General features: G+C 41.9%; 4 protein-coding genes across 4 annotated transcripts; 3 read left to right on the top strand and 1 right to left on the bottom strand.

Annotated features, from left to right (window-relative positions):
- The first annotated feature begins 1503 nt into the window (after positions 1–1503).
- On the top strand, positions 1504–4491 carry ncoa7a (nuclear receptor coactivator 7a). Its single transcript, XM_070966586.1, has 6 exons — positions 1504–1612; positions 1973–2125; positions 2244–2396; positions 2511–2606; positions 2875–2948; positions 3172–4491. Exons 1-6 carry the CDS (start codon positions 1505–1507, stop codon positions 3308–3310), a joined length of 723 nt encoding a protein of 240 aa, XP_070822687.1. The 5' UTR covers position 1504; the 3' UTR covers positions 3311–4491.
- Positions 4492–5571: 1080 nt separating this feature from the next.
- On the top strand, positions 5572–8639 carry hint3 (histidine triad nucleotide binding protein 3). Its single transcript, XM_070966816.1, has 5 exons — positions 5572–5729; positions 6305–6422; positions 6705–6774; positions 7129–7255; positions 7600–8639. The coding sequence occupies exons 1-5, from the start codon at positions 5592–5594 to the stop codon at positions 7645–7647; spliced, it is 501 nt and encodes a 166-aa protein (XP_070822917.1). The 5' UTR covers positions 5572–5591; the 3' UTR covers positions 7648–8639.
- Positions 8640–8925: 286 nt separating this feature from the next.
- LOC139334071 (actin-binding Rho-activating protein) lies at positions 8926–11088 on the bottom strand. The gene is made up of 2 exons (XM_070966815.1): positions 10939–11088; positions 8926–10491 (listed from the first exon to the last, which is right to left on the bottom strand). Exon 2 carries the CDS (start codon positions 10478–10480, stop codon positions 9947–9949), a length of 534 nt encoding a protein of 177 aa, XP_070822916.1. The 5' UTR covers positions 10481–10491; positions 10939–11088; the 3' UTR covers positions 8926–9946.
- A 477-nt stretch (positions 11089–11565) lies between these two features.
- trmt11 (tRNA methyltransferase 11 homolog) lies at positions 11566–20969 on the top strand. Its single transcript, XM_070966495.1, has 13 exons — positions 11566–11659; positions 12386–12451; positions 12580–12653; positions 12813–12894; positions 13523–13615; positions 13730–13864; positions 13951–14107; positions 14219–14299; positions 14442–14606; positions 14725–14797; positions 14957–15091; positions 18259–18379; positions 20627–20969. Exons 1-13 carry the CDS (start codon positions 11582–11584, stop codon positions 20765–20767), a joined length of 1401 nt encoding a protein of 466 aa, XP_070822596.1. The 5' UTR covers positions 11566–11581; the 3' UTR covers positions 20768–20969.
- The last annotated feature ends 4565 nt before the right edge of the window (positions 20970–25534 follow it).

Below are 25534 nucleotides of genomic sequence, written 5' to 3' on the forward strand. Positions count from 1 at the left end.
TCCAGTTTTTGAAATGTATATGTGCAAAAGAAGCAGGTTATTTTTGTCACTCCATGCAGAGCAGACTGATATATGTAGGCCAAAGAGTTGAAGATTGTGTGTCTGCATATGTGTGTGCGTGTGTGAAAGGAAGAGAGGAAGAATGGAAGGGGGAGAAAGAGAGAGCGAGTGAGCGAGCGAGCGAGCGAGCGAGAGAGAGAGAGAGAGAGCAAGAGCGAGTGAGCGAGCGAGCGAGAGAGAGAGAGAGAGAGAGAGAGAGAGAGACTCAATTGAGGTTAAAGATCCCTAAATTCAAAGTGGGTTTAAACTGACTTCCAGTAATTCAGCACTGAATTACCCAGAAGAGGTTCTCTTTGGAGAAACTGTGGAATGAGGCAGAATCCAGTAAAAAGTAAAAAAAAAAAAAAAAACCCTCCAAAAAAGGGGCTCCTAATTTTCACTGACATTCTCCCATATCCTCAGTCTAGCATGATTAATGCATTCAACATTCAAAGCATGCAGCACTTTCCTACTATTCATGCCCAGGCGTGTCTCAACAGATATTAGAGTATGTCAGTGGCATTTGTTCAACTTTTTGTGTGTGTTTTTTTCTCTCACGGGAATTAGAGGTTTGGCCAACTGTCATTTATACTTAACAGCTGCAGCAACATTACATGCCAATGATGTATAAGTTAAAGACTTATTTATGGTATTCCAGTTAAGATAAAGCAACGTACAATGACTCTCAATGCTTTAATTTAATTCATTTCTTGGGTTTTCTGACATTGTGTAATTGTAACTTTATTCTGGTGTTTAAATATAGAAATACTTTGCTTTTCATGTTCAAAGCTATTCATTTCTATAGCAGTCCTTTGAATAAACACTATCCATTTAAATATAGATGATTATCTGTAAGTAAAAAAAAAATGTACTTTGTCCTTTTGCTTCTGCAGGGTTGACCACCTCTACACCTTCTTTGTGCAGTGGTCACCAGAAATCTACACTAAGGGCAACAAGAAGCACCACCACGCTGACTATCGTCAGAAGCGTCAGAAGCGCTACCTGGTAGTGGAGAAGAACAAGGTCAACAAGCTCCTCAGCAACCCTGCCAAGCCCGCTGCTAAAAAGTGGGAGGTAAGATTTGCACAACGCAACTCAAGATGAAACAAAAGCCTCTGTGGCTCTTCAACTGCCGCTAACATTAGGTCAAGGCAAGAAGCTCTGCACAGTTCAAGCATTAGACAAAAATCATCAAGCATCCCTGACTTACAGTAAATGAGGCACCAGAGTGCTTGGCAGTTATCCCAGAGGTTGTGGGAAATCCATCTGTTTCTATATATGGACATCCTTTCTCTGTCCCTCCCTTCACTTTCCTGTTTAGACAGAAAAGAAACTGTTCAGTGTCAGAGCTAACCAATCAGAAGCCCCGTCATTCAAGCCTTCAACCAATGGCATCTCAGACAGAGAGTGAAAGTAAACCGGAGGATACAAAAGTGATGAGCGCTGCCCGGTTTAGGTAACAGACATGTGGTACTGCAGAGTGCAGAGCTTGACAGATAAATCAGGGGCCATGAAGCTGCTGCCAGAAAATATCAAAGTGCTTTATTTTGCCAGTGTGGAGCCGTATGTTGAGGTAGGACTACTATGCCGCATGTATTCATGTTGGGAGGTGTTCTGTATTGGATTTATGGGGTATTGGAGAAATATACTTAGCTTTGGGGGTAAAAAATGTTTTTGTCGTCCATCCACCCATCCCTGATAGCCTGTTTGTCACTTGCTGTGCTGCATTTTCAACTTACTGGTGCAACAACATGTTTATGATTTAGATTTTACCCTTGCATTGTCCATAAATGAATCACTCAACCACAGACCACAGACCTGCATGTAATGCAAAGGGAAATGTCAGTAAACAATAGTGGGATGTGTGTAGAAAGCAAGAGTGTGAACATGTTTGATTTTGAACTGACTGACTGCATCTTGTGCCCTCCCCCAGATTATCACAGTAAAGGACCCCAAGCGGCGCTTGAGTCTGTGTAGTTCGGAAGACTCTGAGGTAGAGGAGCCCGAGTACCAGGAGGAAGTTGATTATGATCTTCCTGTCCTGGGCAACCACAGCCTGCTGCTGGATGACCACCACATAAAGAGAGTGAGTGGATGATTGGCAACAATTACAGCCATCAACAAATGCTGGCCTTGATGAACTGTGATGATTACTGTTATATTTCAGTATGACATCTTCTAATTGACAACTCCTTTTTCAACAGCTCGCCACTCACATGCCGGCAAGGACCCAGGGCCATCCATGGCAACTGGTCTACAGCACAGCTATGCATGGGAGCAGCCTGAAGACTCTGTACAGGAATATGGCTGGTCTGGACAGCCCTGTGCTGCTGGTCATCAAAGACATGCACAAAAAGGTTTGCATCTTGATCATTTCTCTGCATCACTTTTCACTACGTAGATGTAGTCAAACTGATCAGCAGCATAGCTGTGGGTACTCCTTTAATGACCTGGTGTCTTGGTCTTTTCAGGTGTTTGGGGCTTTTTCTTCCGATCCATTCAGAGTCAGTAAATACTGCTATGGCACAGGAGAAACCTTCTTGTTCAGCTTCAACCCCGACTTCCAGGTAAAAACAGAATGCTTTTGTGTTCCTGATAGTCTGCTCTACCTGCAAGTCTGAGAACTGGTGTATTGTTATTAGAAAAGACTTCCATTTACAGTAAAATTTGCCACCACCTTTTAAAAGCAATTCTCTAGCTTAAATAACTAAACAATATATCGGGAAAGGGCTTACTTTGAGAAAATGATTGTTGTGTATGAATTTCATGTACTTGAAACATGTGTACTGGGTTTGAGGACAAATTTCTTAAGTGCGACACTTGCCGTTTGTACAGGCATACAGGTGGAGTGGCGAGAACTCCTACTTTGTGAGTGGCAATGTGGAATCTCTGCAGATTGGTGGAGGAGGGTAAGTTACATGGTTATTGATTTCCCCTATAAAATATAGATATGCTCAGCAAAGTAAAATGCAGCTGTTATGTCTGTCAGCATCAGGAAGGAATGAAAAGACCATAAAATAATCACTGCAACTGCTACTGTGAGATATGCGAGATTATAGTATCTGTTATCAGAATAGAAAACAAACTTTTAAAACACTTGACATCACAGTGTTGTTTTTTCTTGGTTTGTAGGGGTGGATTTGGCCTGTGGCTGGATGCTGATTTGTACCACGGTTCAAGCTTTTCCTGTCCCACCTTCCATAACGCATCTCTCTCCTCCCAAGAAGACTTCATTGTACAAGACCTCGAAGTCTGGACTGTGCAGAACTGAGACAGAACATCTGATGAGATGAGATAAAAACAAAATAGAACCCACTGTCCTGTCTGGAGGTGCCAAACTTCTAGACCTCAAGGAGTACGTGTGGTTTAGCCACTACTGTGCAAAACCTGATAGAGCAATTGCTATCATCTGTGCACTTGCCTCAGATTATCCCACATGCAGTACGAAGTCTGCTCCAGGGGTTCTTGGGCTGAACTTTGTGCTTATGCTGGTTTGATCTGTGCCTGTTAAAGACAAGCGGCTGGGTGAAATCCTGCAATTCAGGGTCCTGCTTCTACTACTGGCTATTCATCCGTAGCCGTGTGCTAAACCCAGTAAGTAACTGGCATCTGAAGCTTTAAGCCCTCCATGCCCTCCTTTGGCTGTGGAGAGCATTATGATACAAAGTTCACAGGAACACTGTTGGATAAAAAGTTTGTAATCACTGTAAGCACATTCAGAATGTCAGGAAAATGCTGTTTTTCTTATTTTCTGTTGAACAACCAAATGTGTTTGTGAAATTTTAAAATGTGTGTTTACAGTACATATTTCTGTGTGCTCATGTTCTATTTGCTCTCATGGCCCCAAACTTCAGACATATTTGGTGCATAGGGGTCATAAAATATTTAAGACAAAAAAGGTTCACTGTTATATGATAGGATACACGCTGGCCTATCTGAACTCTAACTGAGTTTTACATGAGATCTGGTTTAAATGTTCTACATTTAAAAACTACAAGATCTACCCATTCAGGCTAAAAAATAAAAGCATAGAGTTGCACTATAAACAATTTACTATCTGTGATGTGTGCTATTTGTGGAGGAAGGGACCTCAGCTGTTAACTGTCACTTCTGTTTTTTGAATGTGACACACCTGCCTGTCTATTTGCATACATGGAGAATATTTTTCAGGAAGAACTGAGATGGCATTTCAAATCTTTGATACCTTTTACTCTCTATATATTTAAATATATTTTTATGAAAACGCAAACAGAAAAGTGAAGTAAAATTTCACATTGTTCCTTTTTGTTTGTTTTACAATTCTTTGTGTTTGTGTGTAAATCCGACTCTGCCAGGCAGTGCTGGCACTGCCAATGTTATTTTGTGGAACCACATTGAGAGTTTGTCTTTCCTGGTGAAAAACAAGGTTTTCATAGAATTCATATTTTATTATGAATAAACCCTTAAAACATCACCTTTTCCAGAGGAAGCTGTTTTTTTCATGCTACAAATCACAAAAAAGAAATAGACCAGTTCTCATATTTGTGTGACATAATCTCTGCACCTGTTTCTCACTGTACTTGTGCTATAATGTGGCATAGGTATAGACAGAGCAAACACACAAGCGTGTATCAGGATACATAAAGCAGGGACAAAAGGCATCTTCCCATTGAATATTCGCACAAAAGGGAATAAAACAAAAAAGGGAACAATGAAGTAGAAGTTGAAGTAAACTGAAAAACTTGTAATAATGGATCTTGCAGTCTCCCAGCTGTACCTTTAGGAACTTCAGGCAGCTGAAAAGAAGCTCCAGGGCCACCAAACCTCCAGGACACCACACACGGTGGTGGACGTGTTACTTAAAGTATATGAAGACAGTTTTTAAAGGATTTAGACAGCCTCTTTTCATTTAAGGTAAAAACAAACCAATTTCAGACGACAGCAAAACTTTACAGAGCGTTGAGGTTGGCAAGCAAATACCACAGAATACGATAGAAAACCACCGCGAATTTCCCAGTGATGTCAGTTTTGTGGTCGGCAGGAAGGGAGCCTTTAACGTTTGTAGGAAGGTGCAAACTGCCTCATTTCCTGCACGGAAACAGATGCCGAAAGGCTAAAACCATTATATTATAAAAACAAACAAACAAACAAACAAACATGTATTCAACCTGTTTTCCATCCTTAATGATGTTGGCTTCAGACGTCATCTTTACGGCCACTGTAAATGTCTATTGTAAGGTATTCTATATTTGCCAAATGAGCCCTCTTTCTCACTGTTTTTAACTGGATAACAGTCATAGGAATTGCTGTTTTTGTCCAAAAGTCTTCAAATGAAGAATCTTTAAGGAAACAGTCCTATCCACAGGGTCACTAAACCTCATGATAATGTGACTGATTTTTTTTTAATTAAAACACAGAGAAGAAAATTCTGCCTCCTGCACCACATCGCTCTCTGGTGGTAGTTTTCTCCCCTTATGTTTGCGATCTAGATCGGTAATCTTTTGGTTTCCCCTTGTCAGCTGAATAATGTCTGGGATCGACTATGCAGGTCTTACTTTTGACAGTGCATAACAATGGCAGGGGTTGAAGTTGCAGAGCCTACCCAGGTGGACGTTTCCAAAACTGGCAGTGTGCAAGTCGAAGGATATGACAAAAGATGTATTTTCTGCAAGATTATAAACAAAGAAATGGCCACAGAGCTTCTTCACTGTGTGAGAATATTGTAATAATCAAATAATATTAAGTGCCCAGCTAGCTAGCCAGCTAGCGTTAGCCTGTTGCTGTGTTTAGAAATAGATCTAAACAGATCTAAACTGGTAACAGATTCGCTATGTAAGCTAAGTGTATATTAGTTTGACTACCACATTTTTATCGAACGTTTCTGCTATAGGAAATATCTTTCCAGATTTGCCGGGCCATTGCGTTGTCTTGCCGGGTGAGCCCGGTGTTTTCCTCATTAAATACATGTTGTCGTACATGTTGTTAGCTTGGTCCTGTGTTACGTAGCTCATATTTGCTTAAACTTTTACCCTTAAGAAATTCAACTACGTATATTTTGCCTGACATGCTCTCAGTGGAGGCCATAGTTTGAAAACCACAGCTGTAGAGAGGATGAAAAAGAGTTGATTCGTTATTTAATTAATTAACAACAAAAAGTTAACTAACAAACAGTTAAATAGAAGTTTCATTGAAGTAAATGCTATAGTTTGCAGCCGTTTGCCCTTCTGGTCCTGAAGCTGATTAATTATTTTATAATTTCTGACTTATTCATTTATCTCTGCCGCAGGATGAGGAGATCTCTTGTTTCAGAGACATCAAACCTGGAGCTCCCCACCATTACCTGGTTGTCCCAAGCAAACATGTTGGGAACTGTAAATCTCTCAGTAAAGAACACGTACCTTTGGGTGAGGTTTTAGCGCCATACCATATTTCTGGTGCTTGTCGAGTGGTTGCACTTTGATGTATGTGTGCTATAGATGTTGCTGTCATTGGTTTTTACCAACTCAGGCAGTTTCAGTGACAATGCATTGCTAACTGATCCTGTGGACTGGAACTGGTATCTTGTGGTAATTATTCAGCAGTATAGTGGCAGAATAAAAAGCAATCATCTTTTTTTCAGAGTCTAATTTTAAATGGCAAATTGTATTTTGCTTGGAATGGAATTATGTGTTTGTTGCCACATCCAGTGAAGCAGATGGTGGAGACAGGGAAGGAGATCCTCCAGAAGAACAATGTGACGGATCTCAGTGATGTCAGGTGGGCTTCATTCAGTATTACATGTTGTATTTCACAGCTCTTCACATTGGTAGCTAGTAGTGGCACTTGAATGTAGTTGCTACAAAGTACGCATCTCCAAACGTTTTCAGTGAAGCAGCTTTTGTCACTTGACAAAAGTGCACATCATCACATCTGCTTTAATAAAGTGTAAACTGACTTTGAGTTACTAAATGAAGAGTAGCACTTAATTGAATTGAAACTGTAATAGATGATCTTTTAAATGGTAGTGTTATTGTTATTGTTTAGCTTCAGTAGCATATTTGTTGTTCTGGTGATGGAACAACTGAGTGGAGCAGTAAGACTGTGTGATCTAAAGACTGTCTCTGTCTGCAGGTTTGGATTTCATTGGCCCCCATTCTGTTCTGTCACACACCTACACCTTCATGTCCTGGCACCTGCCAGTCAAATGGGCTTCATGTCCCGCCTTGTCTACAGACTCAACTCCTATTGGTTCATCACGGTAAGCCCCCCCTTCATTATTTCTATTTGAAATGTAGTTGTAAAAATGTGGTGGTGATTTAATGGCTTACACTTAATTTAAAATCAGAGTCCGGCTCTGCCCCCTGCTGCATCAGGACTCAACAGTTTTAAAGTAGGTATTATAGAAGTAACTGACTAAAAGGCACTGTAGATCTAGATATTGAACACATGAATCTCATTAGTTAGTAATTTTCAATAATTCTCTTATTGACTCAAACCCTGCGGTGCCACCGTACTTAAGTTTATCCAGGTGGAGTTTTATGGCCGTGTAGTATTGCTGTCAGTAAAATATCTGTTCTCTCCACATCTGTTAATGTTTTGCAGGCAGACCAGCTGATTGAGCTTCTCAACTCTAAAGGAGAGACCAGCTGATCACTTCGGATCCAGTTCTTACTTGACTGTGAGGAAGTGACAGTATTTTAAGCTGGTGACAGATTTGTAACAACAGGCCATGTAGGTTTTCATTTTTACTATCAAAACTGTTCATAGTAGAAGCCAAATGAAGGCTTGAATGAAGCCAAATCTTGTTTCTTGCTGTTTGAGACATGTTCTTGGATCATAGGTGAATAGTTGTTAAAATGGTTTTACAGAAGATGTTAATTGAATCTGCATTAATTCACCACAGTAAAATGCCTTTACAGTATGGACCAAGTAGCAAACGGCGTGATTTGCAACTATTAATGTTGAGGACATTCTTGCTTTTTGCTGAATGTGAAGTTAAGATGAGTAAAACAATAGATATGCTGAGAGGACCTTAATGAAAATGATCTATAATTTTCATTATCATCATTTCACAGCCAGTGACAGCCATATAATTCACAAACTGATTTCTTGACATGCAGGACTGCCTTAATGCTTTGCAGGTCAGATTTTGTGCATGTGTAGCTGAATTTCATTTAGATTCTGTAAGAAAAATGAACTTGTATAATTCATATATGGACAAATCACACATTGGACAGCTGTGAGTTCCTCAGCTATGTTGACTCGTCTCTTTACTAACGGGCACTTTGTGGGTCAAAGCACAGCAACATCTTCATTAACCATTTATAAGATTTCTTTACAGTGAAAGCAGCTCAGTCATCCTCTGACACTGTAAAGTATGCTCAATGATCTCAGCAAGCACTGAAATAAGTAGTGTGGAGTTTTTGTGAATACACGCTCATTTGTATTTGATTTGACGTAATGTGTCCAGATTATAAGCGATAATTCAAACTGACTGGTTGGTGTATGAAATGAATATTATGCTATACTGTACAACTGCATATTGGCAACGTAAAGAAAGAAAATCATACTGTCTGTTCTGTACAAAAGGGAATGCACTTTAATAATTGAATTTAGAATAAATAATGTATTGCTGCTCCTCAGTGTGTTTCTAATGTAGTGAGTCACAGTTTACACTCATACACTCGCTCTCTCCCTGTCATTAGTTTACTACAGCAGTCAGTGCTTACAGTTCACAAAGCACTCACAGAAACACAAGAGCAGAGAGGGCACTGTTGTCTTGCTTTCTTTATTATAATGCCACAAGCATTACTTGCTAATTGATCAGTATGCTCCTGCCTTATTCTAAAAACAGTTTTAGTTTGCATGGCCGTTGTTTTTATTAGCAGCAGATAATATGGCATATATCAGTCAGTGCATAGTTCACGGTGTAGTTCTCGCTCCATTACAGTGGCGTTTTTAATTAATTGCACATCCATCTCAGTAAGGTTCAGGTATACAAAGTTTAAAACTGTAATGAGGTTGCCTGAATTACAAAGCACACTTGTAATAAATACATGCTCTGAAGCATCCAAGCCAAGTCAGATCATGTTCATCCTATAGCACCATACTGTCCGTCACAGGCAGCGTCATGTTCTCTTTGGCTTTGGTTCAGTCTCATTAACCACTCTGACTTCATTTCAGCTGTTCACTCCTCCACTTTCCCCACATTAAAAGCCGGTGAAGGAAACATAGCAAACTGGATTTGTTCAGCTAAGATCTCAACTGTTATTTAGATGAGGGATGGTTTAGCAACACAGTGAAATCTAGTCTATGAAATCATGTAAATACATGAAAACGTACATCTGGATACCAAGTCATCCGACAGCAACAGCTACAAAGGTGGGCAATATGACCCTTACATATACAGTGTGCATCACATTTGTCATATCTCTGGTGTCCACTTTCTTATCCTGCCATGATTCTGTTCCTCTTGACATATAATTTTCTTACTTTTTGACTGATGCATGTGCAGTTTAGGTACAAATGGTTTGGTCTTTTTTGGATTGCTCTTCATTGCTTTGAAAACTCAGATATCAACAGGCTGATGAGTTACTTTATTGCCGACAAATGCTGCTAAATTCCTAACAGCATTTGTATTTGAGGTTGGTTTAATGTCAGTCCATTCTTTCAGGTTTTTCCTTTTTCTACCTCCTGCATGTATCTGCAGTACAGACAGTAGATATGGTAGATCTTTTGTTTTTAATGGATGAATTATCAGCCATTGAGGTTTTTACTTATGTGAGCAAGAAAATAGCTATTTTTTGTTAATAAAATGTGATAACATGGCCATATTACAATGAGCGCAATCCCCTTGGTATCTGAATTCTACAGAAGTAGCATGAAGTAGCTCACTGCACATACCGCATGAAACATGAATCACGGCATAAATGCTAATCCAAGTTTCTGATCACTGCAACAGAGTGATAGTTACATGGTCATCCTGCCCCTGCCACAGCATCTCCCCCTCAAACTCAACCAGCCTCTGCTTCCTTGCTCGAAGAAGAATCCCCACCAGTTTATTAGAGATAGTCACATAATGCTCGAACAGTTTCCCAAATTCTACAGTGATCACTTTCCCATCTCTGCCGCTTCCAGCCCTGTCTCTCAGCTCTCCGATGTTCCTTATCACTTCACACAGCTCCTGAACCTCTCTGCTGATGTGTGTGTGAGCGTCCTTCCCCCGCTGCTCCGTCATGGAGCCCTGCAGGGGCCTCCCATAGTCGTCCTGCCCCCTCTGCGGGACCACCACACTTGGCCTGGTGTCATGACTGAAGGGGTTGTGCTTCTGGTACTCCCGGTGCTCATTGGACCACTTCTGCCAGTTCTCCTTTAAGCCTTTCACAGAAGCAATGCACACTGCAGTGTCGTCACTAAACTGAGCAGGAGCTGGGGAATCATCTTCAGTTTCCATGACGGTGGTGCTCTGGCTGTTCGTCCCCATCACTTGATCCACTGAGGAGGACAGTTTATAGGTTTAATCTGGAATTTCTGCGTACAGGAACACAAGGCTGTACGAACTGAATTATAACCCTTTACTGTTTTTGTTGCTTCAATATTTAAAAAACAACTACAAAACCATCTAAATAAAGTTCTGGATTCAGAGTCGAACATTATATTTCACCTAATTATTGTTGTCCTGTTATATATTCAGTGTGTTTCTATATATGAATCTATGGTAACTGATGATTAAGTGCTCAGTGACGCTTGTTTTAGCCCACAATCAGGACAACAAATTCAACTGACAAGTCACTGAAACTTAAGAAAAGTGAAAATGTTATTTTACAAAATCACTGTCAGTTCATCATCAGACCTAGGAGTGAATATCCTGCTTTGTGAAGTAAGTCTATACAACCTTTCAGAGATTTGGAGCAAACGATTATCAAACATGATCCAACTTACATGTCACACACTGACTCGGTCCTCACTTCACCTGCAATATTTCATTGCGGCCAAAGTGCAAACAAGTCCTGTGGTTACACTGTAACTATGTAGGCCCATTTAACAATACTACTGCACTGCTGACAGCAGCAAGAGTGCGGATGCTATTCTGTCCCGAGGCAAAACCACTCTGATGGACATCCGTCTCAGCCAGTGGCCTGTTAAAGACGACCCGGGCAGCCAATCAGTGATCAGAGAGGGACAAAAGGTGCCGCTGAGTTAAAGCAGATTATGGACTGGAGAAGAGTTTATCCGGGCACGAACCCGAGAGCAGAACAGTGAGTTATTGTTAACATCATATTATACATGACATATTGTTGATTTGGTAAAAGCAAACCAAACAGCAAACAAACAATAGCTAGTATTGAACAAAGTCACTAAATTACATCAAAAATCTCAAATTAACATCAGCCAGAAAACGCTGATTATGCGCCTGAAAAAATGCTCAAAGGAACAAACGGAGCAATTAAATTTCAGGCAATGTATTATATTAAACGGAAAGATAATACCACATTCTTTGCCATTTATGGTGCTTTAGTCACCAAGCGGTACTGTATGTACGAACTCGGTTTCACGTCGGACATGTTTTGAATGCGAAACAAATATGGCGACCACCAATAGTCGATCATGCTTCAAGTATCTACTACATCTTGCCCACGATAATCTGGACTTCAGGTTACCGGTAACCTTGTTAAACTATAGTTTAAATTTAGCTCTTAACGGTAATGTTGAAGTTATTTGTTTCCGGGAAAAGATCGGAATTTGACAGATGAGACAGATTGATGCTACGTTAGCTACTTGCTAATTCAAACTGTAAAAAACTCATCTGTTAAGTTACTGTAGCGGTGTGATTAAATGTAGTGAGGATTCCTCGATGTTTTATCACACAAAATAAAACTTTAACACATTTCTCCATCTGACCTCCCTCTGTGAACTCTTATCGAGATGGTGATGAACTGGTCATTCACACTTGCATGATCTGTAGCCCATTTCCATTCATAACTGTGTGCCCATCTGGAAATCGTGCTTTGTGAATAAGTGCAATAAACATGGTAGCTCACCTGGACAAGTGGACATTATAGACCTAATCGGCTGTAATGTAAACTTGTACGTAAGTGGGCCAAATGTTGCCAAAGGGAAAAAAAACAACAACAAACAAACAGGGAGGAAGGGTTTAACAAAAAGATGGTCAGTTGTGTGATCTAGCAATGAAATGTATTATCAGGATATTTCTGCTGCAACAAATTTGACTTTTCTTTCTTTAATCCGTCACTCTTAAGTCCCCCTCCATGATGAACGTGCAGTACTAAATTTCTGTATACCATTGATTATGTCTGTATGTGTGTTGTTTTCTGATACACAGTAATTCATGCAACAGTATTTATGATTTACGTACTCATTCTTGCAGGAGATTAAGGCTTTGATAGCTCTCAGAGGAAAACCATTCCAGCCAAGCGAAAACTTCAAAGAAAAGGTTTGAAAGTGAATTGTGCTTTGTGTATTTTAATTCCTGTCCTTTTTCTTTTGATGATTTGACAGCTGCCACACTGAAGGTTTCTGTCCTGTCCCACAGTCACCCCTCTTCTTGCCTCTTCTCTCTAGTCTCCTTTCTGGTCTCTGAATGGTTTGTCTGAGGAGGATGTCCGTGGCATCATGGCCAGATCTGTTTGTGCAAAGTAAGTGTTTTAGCTTTTTGTGAAGGTCAGTGATGCCCTTGCATCTATAGTAATGTGATGTCCTGAACATGCTGCACATATACCTTGTTATCTTGACAGTATTTTCTATAGTACAGTGGCTGAGATGAAGCTGTAGTTCATGTTGCATTATCCTTTCAGGTCTGCTTTTGAACTATGGGGCCACGGAAAAACGCACAGTGAACTCAGAACATCCCTCTTGAGTTACCCATCAGAGAACATGGTTCGTGATGCTACGGCTTACAGCTTGATTCCACCAGGCACGACTGCATCGCGGTCCGGCTGCAACGCAGCTGCCACAGCTGACTGTGGCCATTCCAGATAATGCTTGTGATTCCACCAGAAGCACCGCAGCGTGTTTCTTTTCATTCTGCTCCACTGCAAATATATAGCTAGTCTATTTTTGAACGAAGGGGCGTCAGTCTACGCAGAGCAGATTGAGCTCGGCAGGAAGTCAGACACAGGAACGGCATAAAGCATCTGGTCAATTTTCAAAATTAAACAACTTGTGCAGACTCTCAGTCGTATATCACATCAAAACGGACAAAGAAGAAACATTAAACTATGTAGCCTACTTACCCATGGTAAGATATAGTAGGAAAGCAAAATGGTGGAAGCATAGGAATGAAGGAAAAATCTGAGCAAGTCAAAATCAGGCAGGCAAAACACCTCTGAAACTCTCCTGGTGGGGTGTGAAGCTGTGCTGAGGATGCAACAAAACCGCGCTGCAGCCACAACGCGATGCAGCAATTGGACAGGCTGAGCACTGTATTTTTATGAAAACCTCTCATCTGAAATATACAGAGTCTACTCTGATACGTTTCATTTCTGCTCGTGATCTCTCCCCACAGTCACCGTTCATGCACAAAGACTCAACTTACAGAATTAATGTCTACACTTTCAACAAGACTCTGGACTTTGCGGACAGAATCAAAAGGATTGATGTGAGTGGTTCGTTGTGTCTGTAGAAGTGACTAAATGAGTGCATGTGAATGTGGTGTACGTGCATCTTTCAGTGTGTGTATGTGCAGAATGATGTGTTTTTATCCTCTCACCAGGCTATGGAGTATCTTCCGTTTGAAGGCACAGTGAGCCTGAAGAGCCCTCAACACATCTTCTGCTTGTTGGAGGATTACGGCACAGACCCCAACAACATCCCCGAGCATCCAGACTACATCTATTTTGGCAGATGGGTGAGATACAGTGGACTTTTTGTTTTTACATTTGACTAACAAGGGGTGATCAGCAGCTCAACACTTTTCATCTTTAAATGCTCCAGATAGCTGATGGGCAGCGTGAACTGATTCGCTCCCACAGTGTGAAGAACAGACACTTCATAGGAAACACCACTATGGATGCTGGGCTCTCATTTATTATGACCAACCACGCTAAGGTCAAAGAGAATGACCTCGTCTTTGACCCGTTTGTTGGCACAGGTGAGATGATCCTGTTACACACTTGTCTATCTATAGACTGTCACACATTCTGGGAAGTCTGTGTCAATGAGTTGTTTCAGTTTGTTCTTTTTCTCCCTTGATATGTTTCAGGGAGCCTGTTGGTAGCATGTTCTCAGTTTGGAGCGTATGTCTGTGGAACAGATATTGATTACAACACGATTCATGGCAAAGGTAAGTTTTGTCTGCTCAGAGCATAAATGACACATCAGTTGCAGTATTATATTTTAGGATTGTTGCTACTTTTTAAGCTCTATTTTAACAATGCTTCAGGTCATCCCTGTGTTCAGAACCAGCAGTGGTACCTGTCTTTCAGGCCGGTCGAGCCGCAAAAACCAGAAGTGGCGAGGACCTGACGAGAATATCAGAGCCAACCTGCGGCAGTATGGAACAGAGAAGATGTATTTAGATGTCATGGTGTGTGATGCATCCAAGCCAGTGTGGAGGAAGACTGCACTGTTTGACGCCATCATCACTGATCGTAGGTGTTAAGTTTACTCTTAACAGACCATTATTAACACTTAATGCCTGCTAAGTGTGATAAATGCGCTTTTGTGTGACAACCTTTGTCTTTTCTCCTGTGGTCCTTCTGACGTCAGCTCCGTATGGTATCCGTGAGTCCACAAGGAGAACGGGGTCCCACAAAGACATAACCAAACCCCCTGATGGCAAGTAAGTTTACCTGATACCTTATGACTTAGTAACAAAATAGACCTTAATTTGTTCCATTTAATTAATAATTTGCCTACAGATGGCTCTCACAGCATGTCACGTGAAATGTTTTGTTCGACATATTAAACCTGTTTGTGTTCATTTGTGTCTTCCGCCCAGCTACGTTGAGTCTCACATCCCCGTTTCACAGGCGTACCACCTGAGTGACATCTTCACAGATCTGTTAAACTTCTCTGCCCACCACCTGATCATGGGTGGGAGGCTGGTCTATTGGCTGCCTATCTACAGACCAGAGTGAGTGGACTGACTTATTGTATGGTGTCCTTATAGGATGATATAAAATGTCATCCTCTCACAGTAACATCCAGCTCTGTTAAACTTCGCCCATGACAAGTGTATTGTTACTGTTTAAAAACATGCCTTGCTGTATGAAAATTTATATTTTGATACTGGATTTGAAGTGTACTTTGTCCTCACTGGCTTTGATTGAGAGCTGCTTTTGTTTAAATGGTGCTTTTCCCCAAATAACAGTTGTAATCAGTAGGGGGCAGACTGATACCATAAACCAGAACTCCACATTAGTGGCTTATGTGAGCACAACCTGCAAGATTTAAATCTATTGTTGATCTAATTAATTCACCAAGTACCCAAATAACATGAAGCATTAGAATGTAAACATGATTGCGTTTTATAAAAGCTAATTACTGCATATAATTAGAATTGGCTTTGTAAATTAGCTGAGGGAAGTGTATGTAAATGAAGTGAATGTCTGCTTATTAATCAGTTTGGACAACTGAGTTAATGAGCTGCTAAAGGCTTTTAAAACCCTGGGGTGTGTTTGCAGCTCTTTCACTTTGAGTCCAGTAGGCTGGCACACCAAAGCCTTTTCCACCAACACTTTTCCACTCGGGTTTTCAACCTTCCAGTGTTTCCCTGTAGCAGTATTCCATTCCCGCTCCTATAAAACATAGTCTTGCGTGTGTAACCACCTGCGTGAATGACAGTGTTTATACAGAGTAGTGTACAGGTGTGTTGAGGTTTTCCTGCCCAAACAGCTGGGTTACCATAAACCACAACTGACAGCTCCTTTGTATGTTGGCTCTCTAAGACGGCTCCTCTGTGACACAGTTGTGCATTGTTAAATGTTCTGTGCATTCGCAGAAAGTGAAGTGCTGACTCTTAAATGCAGGTGTTTGACTACAAAGGTACGAACCACAACAGACAGCGGCAGCAAGGGACGTTTAGGGAAGAAAAACTCCCCGCAGGGCTGGAGCGCCTTCTGGTCACTTATTATAAGACCGGGAAGGAGATGAGATAATCACGCGTCCTCTGGTTTTTAGTGTGTGTGTGCGTGTGTGAATGTGTGTGAGAAACATGCACAAACACACACAGCAAACCTCTCGACCTTTGCTCGTGTCACTGTGTTTCTGTATGCACTCGTACATATGCGTGAATGTGTGTGGTCTTGTGTATGAGCCCATGCATACATGTGTGTCATCATGTTCACACATTTGTCTTTGCTACTCATCTACCGGTGCTTGACTCTGTGCCTGTCAGAGCGCCGTGCCAAAATAAACGTCTGAGGCCAGGCGAGTCAGATATGTGAACTATCTGTCTCTGCAGTCAGCAGGCTGACCTGTGTGTGTGTGTGTGTGTGTGTGTGTGTGTGTGTGTGTGTGTGTGTGTGTGTGTGTGTGTGTGTGTGTGTGTGTGTGTTTTGTGTACAATTGCATGTGTGCTTTGGAATACGTGTGTCTGTGTGTGTAAGTGCAGACGTAGCCTGTCTCCTGGGCCTAATCTGGGGCTCTACAGGGGAGATATCGGGTTTCTGTCACCCCCACATATGTGTGTATCTGCGTCTGTGGCTGTGGTAGACACAGTGGGGATTGTGTGTGTGTGTGTCTGTCTGCATCATGAGAATTGTGCATGTGTGTGTGAGAGAGTGTGATGACAGGTGACACAGTCCTATCAGCAAAAGGCGGCGTCTAGACCAGGTCAGACCCGTTAAACTCTCTTCCCTTTCTCTTAATAAATAAATGAAGGAAGAAAAAGTATCAAGACAGATGATGGAATATCAGTCATCACAGCCATAAAGTGACCTAATTACAGCATAAACAAGTCAAGCAAAGAAAAGAAGTGGTTGTATTGTCAGAAGTTAGGTGACACGTCATCGGTTTAGCCATGTTTGCACTTTCAGGTCATCATTTTTCAACTTTCAGGACACGTTGACAAATCTCTCATTTAGAGGTCCTGCCACTTTTACAAGAGGCCACTGTCCGCTGCTTCAGTGCGAGCCTTTGCCTGCTGTGACACTGAGAGCTCTATGGGCTGTGGGTCAAATAGTGCAATTTGAAAATGTGTTTGACGCGTTTTAAATCACGTGTTTTGTTCAAACAGTTTTCATGGTATTGTTTTGTTTCCTGTGTCAGAATTACCTCCTGCCTGCCTTGCCACTGTTCTTACAACGGTTTTTATATTCTTAGCCAAACAAAGACAAATGTTGTTGTAATTAGTGGGACACAAGTAAAGGTTGAGAGCAGCAGTGTTTTGTGTGAAAGTGTCCTTTACAACGAACAAAAAGAAGCTGCGAAGGTGAAAGACGACCCCTACCTCCACTTAGACATTAACGCTAGCTCAACAGGTAGGCCTCTCCGCTAATGACTCCTGATTGGCAGGAGAGAATTATCTCCTGGCTGCATCACCGCCAGTCACCATGACAACCAAACATCCCCTCGCCGCAGAGGCCCACATGTAGCCATGACAACAGGGCAGACAAACAGTGACGTGCAAATCTGGCTTTGAGTCGGGGCTGCTGCTGCTGTGGTGGCGGTCAGGAGAAAGCTACTGACACAAATATGCAAACACATACATCATCCACTGTTAATAGGCCCTAACCTGGCCTGGCCGGTGATGACAGAGCCAGCGGTCGACCTGTCAGGTCAGAGTCACTTTTTCCACCTTCATCTTTGCACAGAATGAGTTACCTTAGCTGCGGTTCCACTGTGCTGGTTGAATGTTTAGCGATTTGATTGGCGAGGGGGAAACAGAACGAGGCATGGAGGGAGGAGGGAAGGACAGGGGAACGGGTGGCAAAGAGAGTTGGCAAAAGTTAGATAGTAATTTTGACAGGATTAGTCTCTGTCTGCATCCCAGCAGCCTTTTGTACAGCCTCCAGACAAAATAGAAAGTTGATTGTTTTGACAGGGGCCTTAAACATTGCTCTCATGTTGTTCTTTAGGTGAGTACAGTTGACATCTTCATGCCCTGATGAAGGAAACTGGTCTGCTCTGTTTTTCTGTCTCTTTACTGCTTTTTGGAGACTGGTCTGTCTGTATTAATTAGGATTTTTTTGCAGTGTGTGTTTGCAGCCTCCAGTGGAAGCTCACGCACTGTGCAGCACATTGTGCTTCCGTTTTACTGGCTTGCTTGATGTATAACTGTGTCATGTGCCCCTTCTTCAGGTACTGTGAGGAGATGGTGCCTCTTCATCCATGTCTGCGGCTCATCAGTAACTGTGAGCAGACGCTCTCCAGCCACACCTCACGACGCCTGATCACCATGGAGAAGATCAAGGAGCCCGAGGTGTGTGCGTACGCTTTTGAAAGTGTGTGCATTAGAGCTGAAATAATTAAGTCAATTAAAGGTCCAATGTGTAGGATTTAGGGGGGTTTATTGGCAAAAATGGAGTATGATATTCATAGCTGTGTATTTAGTGTATAATCCCCAGAAAATTTGATACCTTAGAATAAGCTCTAAGCTCTACACAGGGACCATGTGTAATTGTAGTTCAATCAAAGATGACAAACATCCTCTGTCTCCAGTCTGTAAGAGTTTGCTGCTTTTCTTTGTCATATGTTAGTAAACTGAATATCTCAGAACAGACTTGGTTTTGGTCTGTTTGTTGGATAAAACAGGCAATTTGAGTATTTCACTTTGGGCTCTGGGAAATTATAAAACAACTGACATATTAATCAAGAAAATAATTGGATGCATTTGCAGGGGCTTGAGGGTGTGTGGAGGAGTTGGTTGCTTCATTAGCAAACACAGCAATTCTTTGGTCTTCGCGCGTTCTGTATTTTTTCCCTCAGGTACCATCATGGTCTGGTCTTTCTTCTGATGTGTGTGTGGCTGTAAACTTGACCATATAATCACGTTTTATTCATCCACAACTTCTTATTGCGTTATGTATTGTGGTCACATGGTGATAAATGACATCTGCACAGCACCAAACTGTGTGTGCTGCACAATTTGTTTACTGTTTTTCTATGTGTGAGCATGAACAGCAACACAGATATGACTCAGTAAAACGAAAGCATGTGTGTGTCCGTTCTTTCATGTTTGAATGCGTAGTTCATCGCAGTTCAGAGTTGTTTGTATATGTGACCACATAAGTATGTGTCATGTTCATGTATGTAGTTTGTGCATATGTGTGTGTTTTTTACATGTCATCCCGACGCAAGTGATGGTGTCTCTCTGTCTGTCTGGGGTAAATCCTCACCATCTGGCTATGATTGGCTCATTTCTTTCACACTGGAGTCCTAAATGGCTTAATCACACATCGTATGGAAAACAATCCATCTTTGGATCTGACATCCATTCCATTTCTAAACCCCAAATTGCTCCCATAAAGGCCCTTGTATGACACGCACACACAAACACACAGTTGTTTGATCTTATCTGAAGGATATCTATCTCAGGTCACAGAGTTTTTCCTTTCCAAATAGGCCTCGGCCTACACCTATCTGCACTCAGTCACCAGGGTTCACTGCTCGGTGTGTGTGTGTGAACACTTGAATGTGTTTGTGTGCCCGTGATACACGTGCATGTGTCCACGCTGTTTCTGTGTTGTGACAGTAAAGGGGCCAGCCTAATTGCTGTAAACGTTTCCCGTTAAACTAGTGCAGAAAAATCTCTTTCAAACCTCACATTTTCTTATTTATGGGGTGTGAATAAATGTGTTTGGTGGCCATGAATTACTTATTTGCCCAATTTAACACTAGATGTATGTAACCCTCCACCTGTATGGCTGTTGGACTGAGCGGTTATTTCCACTGTTTTCAGTTATTTGCAGGCATGGCTCTCTGTCCTTATTCATTTTGGGGTCACGGTGATGCTGTCAGTCTTGTTACCTGGACTTTTTCCTCAGAGTGGTCATGGAAACCGTTTCCAGGTTGCTTGGCAGTGTGAACAAGCAAAAGAGAGGTGTTGCTGACAAATTACAGGCCCAGCACTGGAGTCATCACTTCCAACTCAACTCACCTCATTATTCCTCTTCCCAGCATCTTTCTTCCTCCCTTCATCCCTCCGTTGACCAGCAGCTACCTTCCAGCCAAGACAAACTGTTTAACTGAGGGATTCATAACAGTTCATATACAGTGTTAATATACACGAGTACGTCCTGTTCCTACATGCAAATATGGAAAAAGTATGCGAACCTTGTGCTGCCAATATTCTACTGACATGTAGCTTCATTGACTGGAAAAAGGAAGAACTGTCTCAACTTTTACGTCTAAATGACCTTATATTAATAAAGTGTTATCACATTTGTGGTCTCAACACATGCTCCTTTTGGGGAGGAAGCATAACTGGCAGCTGCCTGTTTTTATTTCTTTTATTTTTCTCCTAACTCTCTTTAACAAGCTGTAAATGTGAATAGCAAGATGTATCAGGAAGCTGGATAAAGTCTTGTTTTTTTAACATTTAAAAAGGTGGAGGGTGAGAAATAAATACTAGTATTCCAGTGCGTATTCTGCTAACAGGCAGCACTTTTATAAGGCAGTGAGGTTAAGAGAGTTCAGTCCGATAATCTCCAAATTTGTCTCTATACAGGAACTGGACAGCCTGGCCCATCTGGCAGACCCGTGCGTCAGCCCCTACCAAGGACACAACTCCTTCAGAGAGAAGTATTTCAGTGGTCAAAACAAGAGGAGTGTCAAGGAGGACAACAAATCGGATGCCAGTGGAAAGTGAACAGGAAGAAGATCAGAGGAAGTCTCTTCAGAAGAGTGGAATAGAGAAACCGGATGTGAGAATCCCTGAATCCACAGTCAGTGGGTCCAAAGAGGGAAACAAACTGATAACTTATTTGTTCCAGTTATAATTTTTGAAATCTTTTTCACAGTTTTAATCATGATTTTTATGCCTGTAGTTATTGCTTTGCAAATAAATGGATAAAATACAAGAAGTGTTCTGTCCTGAGTTCTGACTATTAAAACTACAAGACAGTTACTACAATGAGACAAGTGACTGCCTGAATGGTAAATGCAGCTTTTGTTAATATTTTACAGAAGAACCTTTGTGTAGGTGTAAAACTTGAGGCACTGCAGTGATTTAGGAGAAGACTTCCTCATAGTTGGAGGAGAGGCAAATCAAAGCAGCAGAAATTTCCAGACTTTCTGTTCGCACTGGATTCTAAACTTCAATCTTTCCATCTATGGGGGGCATCTTTTGAACCCCACCTCCCTGTTTGTAACAAGCTTTCTGTTACAATAGATGTATTTACTTGACAAACAACTCAGTTATTAAAGACAAAAGCGAACTGATTTTCATTTAATAGGACAGTAAAAGCATACATAAAAAGGAAATACAGATAAGAATGTGTACTTTAGTTTATTTCTCTTTGATTTTTTTGCATTCAGGCATTTAAAGTCTTCCGTACAGTGGCAATTTAATCTATCTAAAAACACTGAGTAAAATATGAGCTCATGTATTAATCTCCATCATACAGTCATGTATTCACAAAGTGGTGCTTGCTTGTGAACGGCTGAGCCTTTCCAGGATGCCCCTTTCATAGCTAATCATGATACTATCACCTGTTACCAATGAACCTGTTTACCTGTGGAATGTTCCAAACAGGTGTTTTTGGAGCATTCCACATCTTTCCCAGTCTTTAGCTGCTCCTGCCACAACTTGTTTAAAATGTGTGGCTGCATCAAATTCAGAATAAGCAGATATTTAGAAAAATCAATGAAGCTGATGAAGGAAAACATGAAATATATTGTCTTTGTACTGTTTTCAGTTGAGTAAATGTCAAAAAGGATTAATAAATGTTCTCTTTCTGTTTGTTTTCTACATCGTCCCAACTTTTTTGGAATAAGGGTTTATAACTGCATGTACAGTCATTTAGAGTCCTGCTTTATTCAGACAAAGGGAGCATGTTTAGGCGAGAGAGGCCTCTCGGTGCAGCAAGAGCGCAAATGACAGGGCGTCCCCACCTTGCCACACACCACTACAGTTAGTCAGCAGCTTTTGTTGTTTTCCAACCACAGTTTACATGCAGCCTGGCTCATTATTCATCTCCTGAGAGTGGCGCAGCAGGCCTTTATGTACATTACCGCTTTGGTCTGTTTATCAGTTGGGCCTCTGCCTTTCCACCACACTTCCCCGTTCGCCCTGCTTCACTGGGAGAGTTCCAGGCACCATCACATGATACCCGGCTCGCCATCGTTTGCGGTGTGTGCTGTTTACAGTTCCCACAGTGCCCTTTTGTTGTCTATCATCATCAAGCAAAATCAAATGATTCCACAAGACAGTTTAGAGACCTTGCATTTCTTAACTTATCACTTCTGTCCTCTCTCTCTTGATATTTCTTCGCTTGTCACATGTAAATGAATAATGTGTTTGCCACAACTGAAGACCCCTCTGTGCTGAAGATGGTAGTTTTAAAGCAGGCCCTCTATTATTGAGGAGTGTTTGCTCTGCCACAATACAGTGATAAACCATGTTCTCGAAGAGCCCTCAGTCTCCAATGATGCAGACTATAATTAGGGAGGGGGGTTCTCACTACACCACGTAATGCTGTCCAGACGTTGTGGAAATTCTGTTTGTATGTGTGTATACATGTGTGTACTTGTGAGATCTGGTTTTGTTTTGCGTTGGATGCTAACTGCAGCAGAACAGTTTCCTGGTGTAATTCAGTGGCAATAAAATGATTTGTGACCTAACCTGTAAATAATAGTCATATTTCGACAGTTGATTTGGTTCATCCTCATTCTCCATTCCTTCCTGCCTTTTTCTCATTAGCCCTCTTTCTCTGATTTGTGTGTGTGTGTGTGTGTATATATATATATATATATATATATTCCTCCATTTTTTCCCCCAAATCCTTCATCACTCTCCACCTCATCCCCACCCCAGATCTCCCAGCCTCCCCTTCACCCACCTCACCTCTGCCCTTTCCTCCCCTACAGACCTCTCTTTCTCAAAGAGGAACTCCCTGTAGGAGGAGAGGGCCACTGTTTTGGAACGCTGGCTCCTGATTAAACTCCCCTCTGTCTGAAAGCGACCTTCAGACTGCTGAATCAGCTGGTACACTACGAGAACCTGAGGACACACACACAGATACACAATCAAGATGTATGATTTAAACCTAATTTAAAGCTCAAACTAAAATAAAATACTAGCATCCTTGAAAAAGAGGACTGGCAAAATGCCCAAAAAACAGTTTAAAAACACAATTTTAAGATCTTGTCCACAATGTGTCACAGGGCGAGGCTGGCTTTTATCAGTCTTGATGCTAAGCTAAGCTAACCATTAAAGTGGTATTGATCTTCTTATCTAACGCTCTGCAAGAAAGTCAATCAGGATTTTTCTCCCAATGTTGAACTATCTTATTAACCAGTGGAAGAAGAAAACGCAATATATGCACAACACACGGCCCTCTCAAACCTTTAGGGAGGATCCCTGCAATGTGCAATCAGAGGCAGGGGTGTATCTATCATGGCGTCCTTATCAGATCTGATGCAAAGATGCTCCACACATCTGTAAGCCATCTGATGATGGCAAGTGATTATGCACCTTTTGACCTATAGAGCTATCTAACACATTGATCCTTTTTCACAGAAGTGAGTGTGGCATACCTTATGGAATGTACTGTACATGTAAGAGTGTGTGTTTCAGGGAGGTTGTATGTGAAGTGTGTGTGGGTGTGTGTGGGTGTGTTTTAGGAGGCAGGGTGGTAAGTGTGTGAAGGTGAGAGAGAAACTTCACAGTGCACAGCTGCTAGTCAGGAGTGTCCAAGCTTCACACACACACACACACACACGCACGCACACACACACACACACACACACACACACACACACACACACACACACACACACACACACACACACACACACACACACACACACACACACACACACACACACACACACGTAGACATGTGAGTGACTGAACATATGTGGCACAGGTGCAGTGCACCTGTCCATAGCCAGGGGAGTTTGGACACCTGCAAGTCCTCCACCCCTTCTCGCCTTGCCTCCCCCGCCCTCAGGTCACCCCGCTGCCCTCATCCACCCCTGGAAGTCCTCCCCAGCTCTCAGTTGTTGATCGAGGTAAGGTGAGAGCTGTAATCTCAATGTCTGGGAGGGGAAGCACAGCAGAGGAAGAGCAGTTATACTGCTACAAATCACAGCAGGAGTCCCATCTCACACTGCTGTGTGAAAGTCAAACCATGCTCAGCACAAAGCAGAAGAGGATGAGGAATGAGCAGAAAGAGAAGAGAGGGGAATAATTTGAGATTATAGGTTTTCCTCTTACTTTACAATCATGGATACAGCAACTTCTGTGCATCGTTGAATTCAGTGCCACTAGATGACAGCCTTGAGCAGAGGAAGCACTCAACGTGTCCCCCAAAGTGATAGCCAGCGTTCCTGTGTGAGCTGTGTGTACTGTACTCCGGCTTACAGACTGTTCGCCACACAATCAATGCCGCGCAGCTTGTAAACAAACAGTTCAGGGGCTAAGCTTTTGAAGTGATAGAGCTGTGGTTGAGAAAGTGCAGAGCAGCTCCGAACACACAACATCCTCTTTAAAGATACTTGCCTGGAAGTGGTGAGGGTTGTTGGCCCAGGAAGTAAAAGGGGTGACTGAACGGCTTGTCACACAACTTCCTCATCCTCCTTTCACCTATCCACGGCCCATTCACAATGACCGTATTTGACTGTTACTTCATCATGCCAGGTTTTATTACAGAGTAAAGAGAGAGGAAACTAAGCTACAACCACTCATGCTTTACTTTAAATAAACCACCAGATATCCCACTTTGTGGTTTGAGCAGCTCCTTGTTTTCCTGTTATTTTTCAAACATGTGACCCTTAAGTCCTCCAGAGCACTTCACACATGCATTGTTTATTTTGTGAAATTACATGTTTGTCTGTGTCTGGATGTATTTATGGGGTCATCACACTTAATACGACCGTAAAGACGATGAAAAAGAATGTGTTTGTAGCAGAGAGCAGCAGGGAGCAAAGAGCCAAAGACAAACAGTCGATGGGTGTATTTGGATGTGTGCATATGTGCCTTATTTTGTGTTTACAGTGTTTGTGTGTATGTGTGGGTTCTTGCCTTTGTCAGTGCTGTTCTTCATTAATGAGAAGAAACCGCTGGATGGCTCCCTCACGCCCTTTTTTAATGACTCTTAACTGCCAAGTGGGTACACACACATTCACACGCACATACACACACACAGCCAAGATGGCAAACATGGTGGTTGTGACACATTTCCTCTTCTACTCTTGCAGGGATCATAAAGCACTCATGTCTCTAACTGGGCCTGATATAAGACACCACTGAGGATAAAGCTGTTATGAGGGCATTTTTCATTCATTCATACATTTTCTGTAACTTCCCAAATATTCGGGGCCTATCCCAGCTCGCATTGGACTAGAGGCATGGCAACAGCCTGTATAGGTTACTAGACTGTCACAGAGCAAATACAGACACACCCCCTCATGC

The sequence above is a fragment of the Chaetodon trifascialis genome, chromosome 7 (assembly GCF_039877785.1).
Source record: "Chaetodon trifascialis isolate fChaTrf1 chromosome 7, fChaTrf1.hap1, whole genome shotgun sequence".
Taxonomy (NCBI): Eukaryota; Metazoa; Chordata; class Actinopteri; order Chaetodontiformes; family Chaetodontidae; genus Chaetodon; species Chaetodon trifascialis.

Excerpts from the sequence above, each read along its gene's own strand:
- ncoa7a (XM_070966586.1), top strand. The coding sequence starts at position 1,505 with ATGTGGTACTGCAGAGTGCAGAGCTTGACAGATAAATCAGGGGCCATG. Across the intron at positions 1,613-1,972 it reads GTGTGGAGCCGTATGTTGAG|ATTATCACAGTAAAGGACCC; the intron begins GTAGGACTACTA and ends GCCCTCCCCCAG. Across the intron at positions 2,126-2,243 it reads ATGACCACCACATAAAGAGA|CTCGCCACTCACATGCCGGC; the intron begins GTGAGTGGATGA and ends CTTTTTCAACAG.
- hint3 (XM_070966816.1), top strand. The coding sequence starts at position 5,592 with ATGGCAGGGGTTGAAGTTGCAGAGCCTACCCAGGTGGACGTTTCCAAA. Across the intron at positions 5,730-6,304 it reads CCACAGAGCTTCTTCACTGT|GATGAGGAGATCTCTTGTTT; the intron begins GTGAGAATATTG and ends TCTCTGCCGCAG. Across the intron at positions 7,256-7,599 it reads ACTCCTATTGGTTCATCACG|GCAGACCAGCTGATTGAGCT; the intron begins GTAAGCCCCCCC and ends AATGTTTTGCAG.
- LOC139334071 (XM_070966815.1), bottom strand. The coding sequence starts at position 10,480 with ATGGGGACGAACAGCCAGAGCACCACCGTCATGGAAACTGAAGATGAT.
- trmt11 (XM_070966495.1), top strand. The coding sequence starts at position 11,582 with ATGGCGACCACCAATAGTCGATCATGCTTCAAGTATCTACTACATCTT. Across the intron at positions 12,654-12,812 it reads GCCAGATCTGTTTGTGCAAA|GTCTGCTTTTGAACTATGGG; the intron begins GTAAGTGTTTTA and ends TTATCCTTTCAG. Across the intron at positions 12,895-13,522 it reads GTTACCCATCAGAGAACATG|TCACCGTTCATGCACAAAGA; the intron begins GTTCGTGATGCT and ends CTCTCCCCACAG.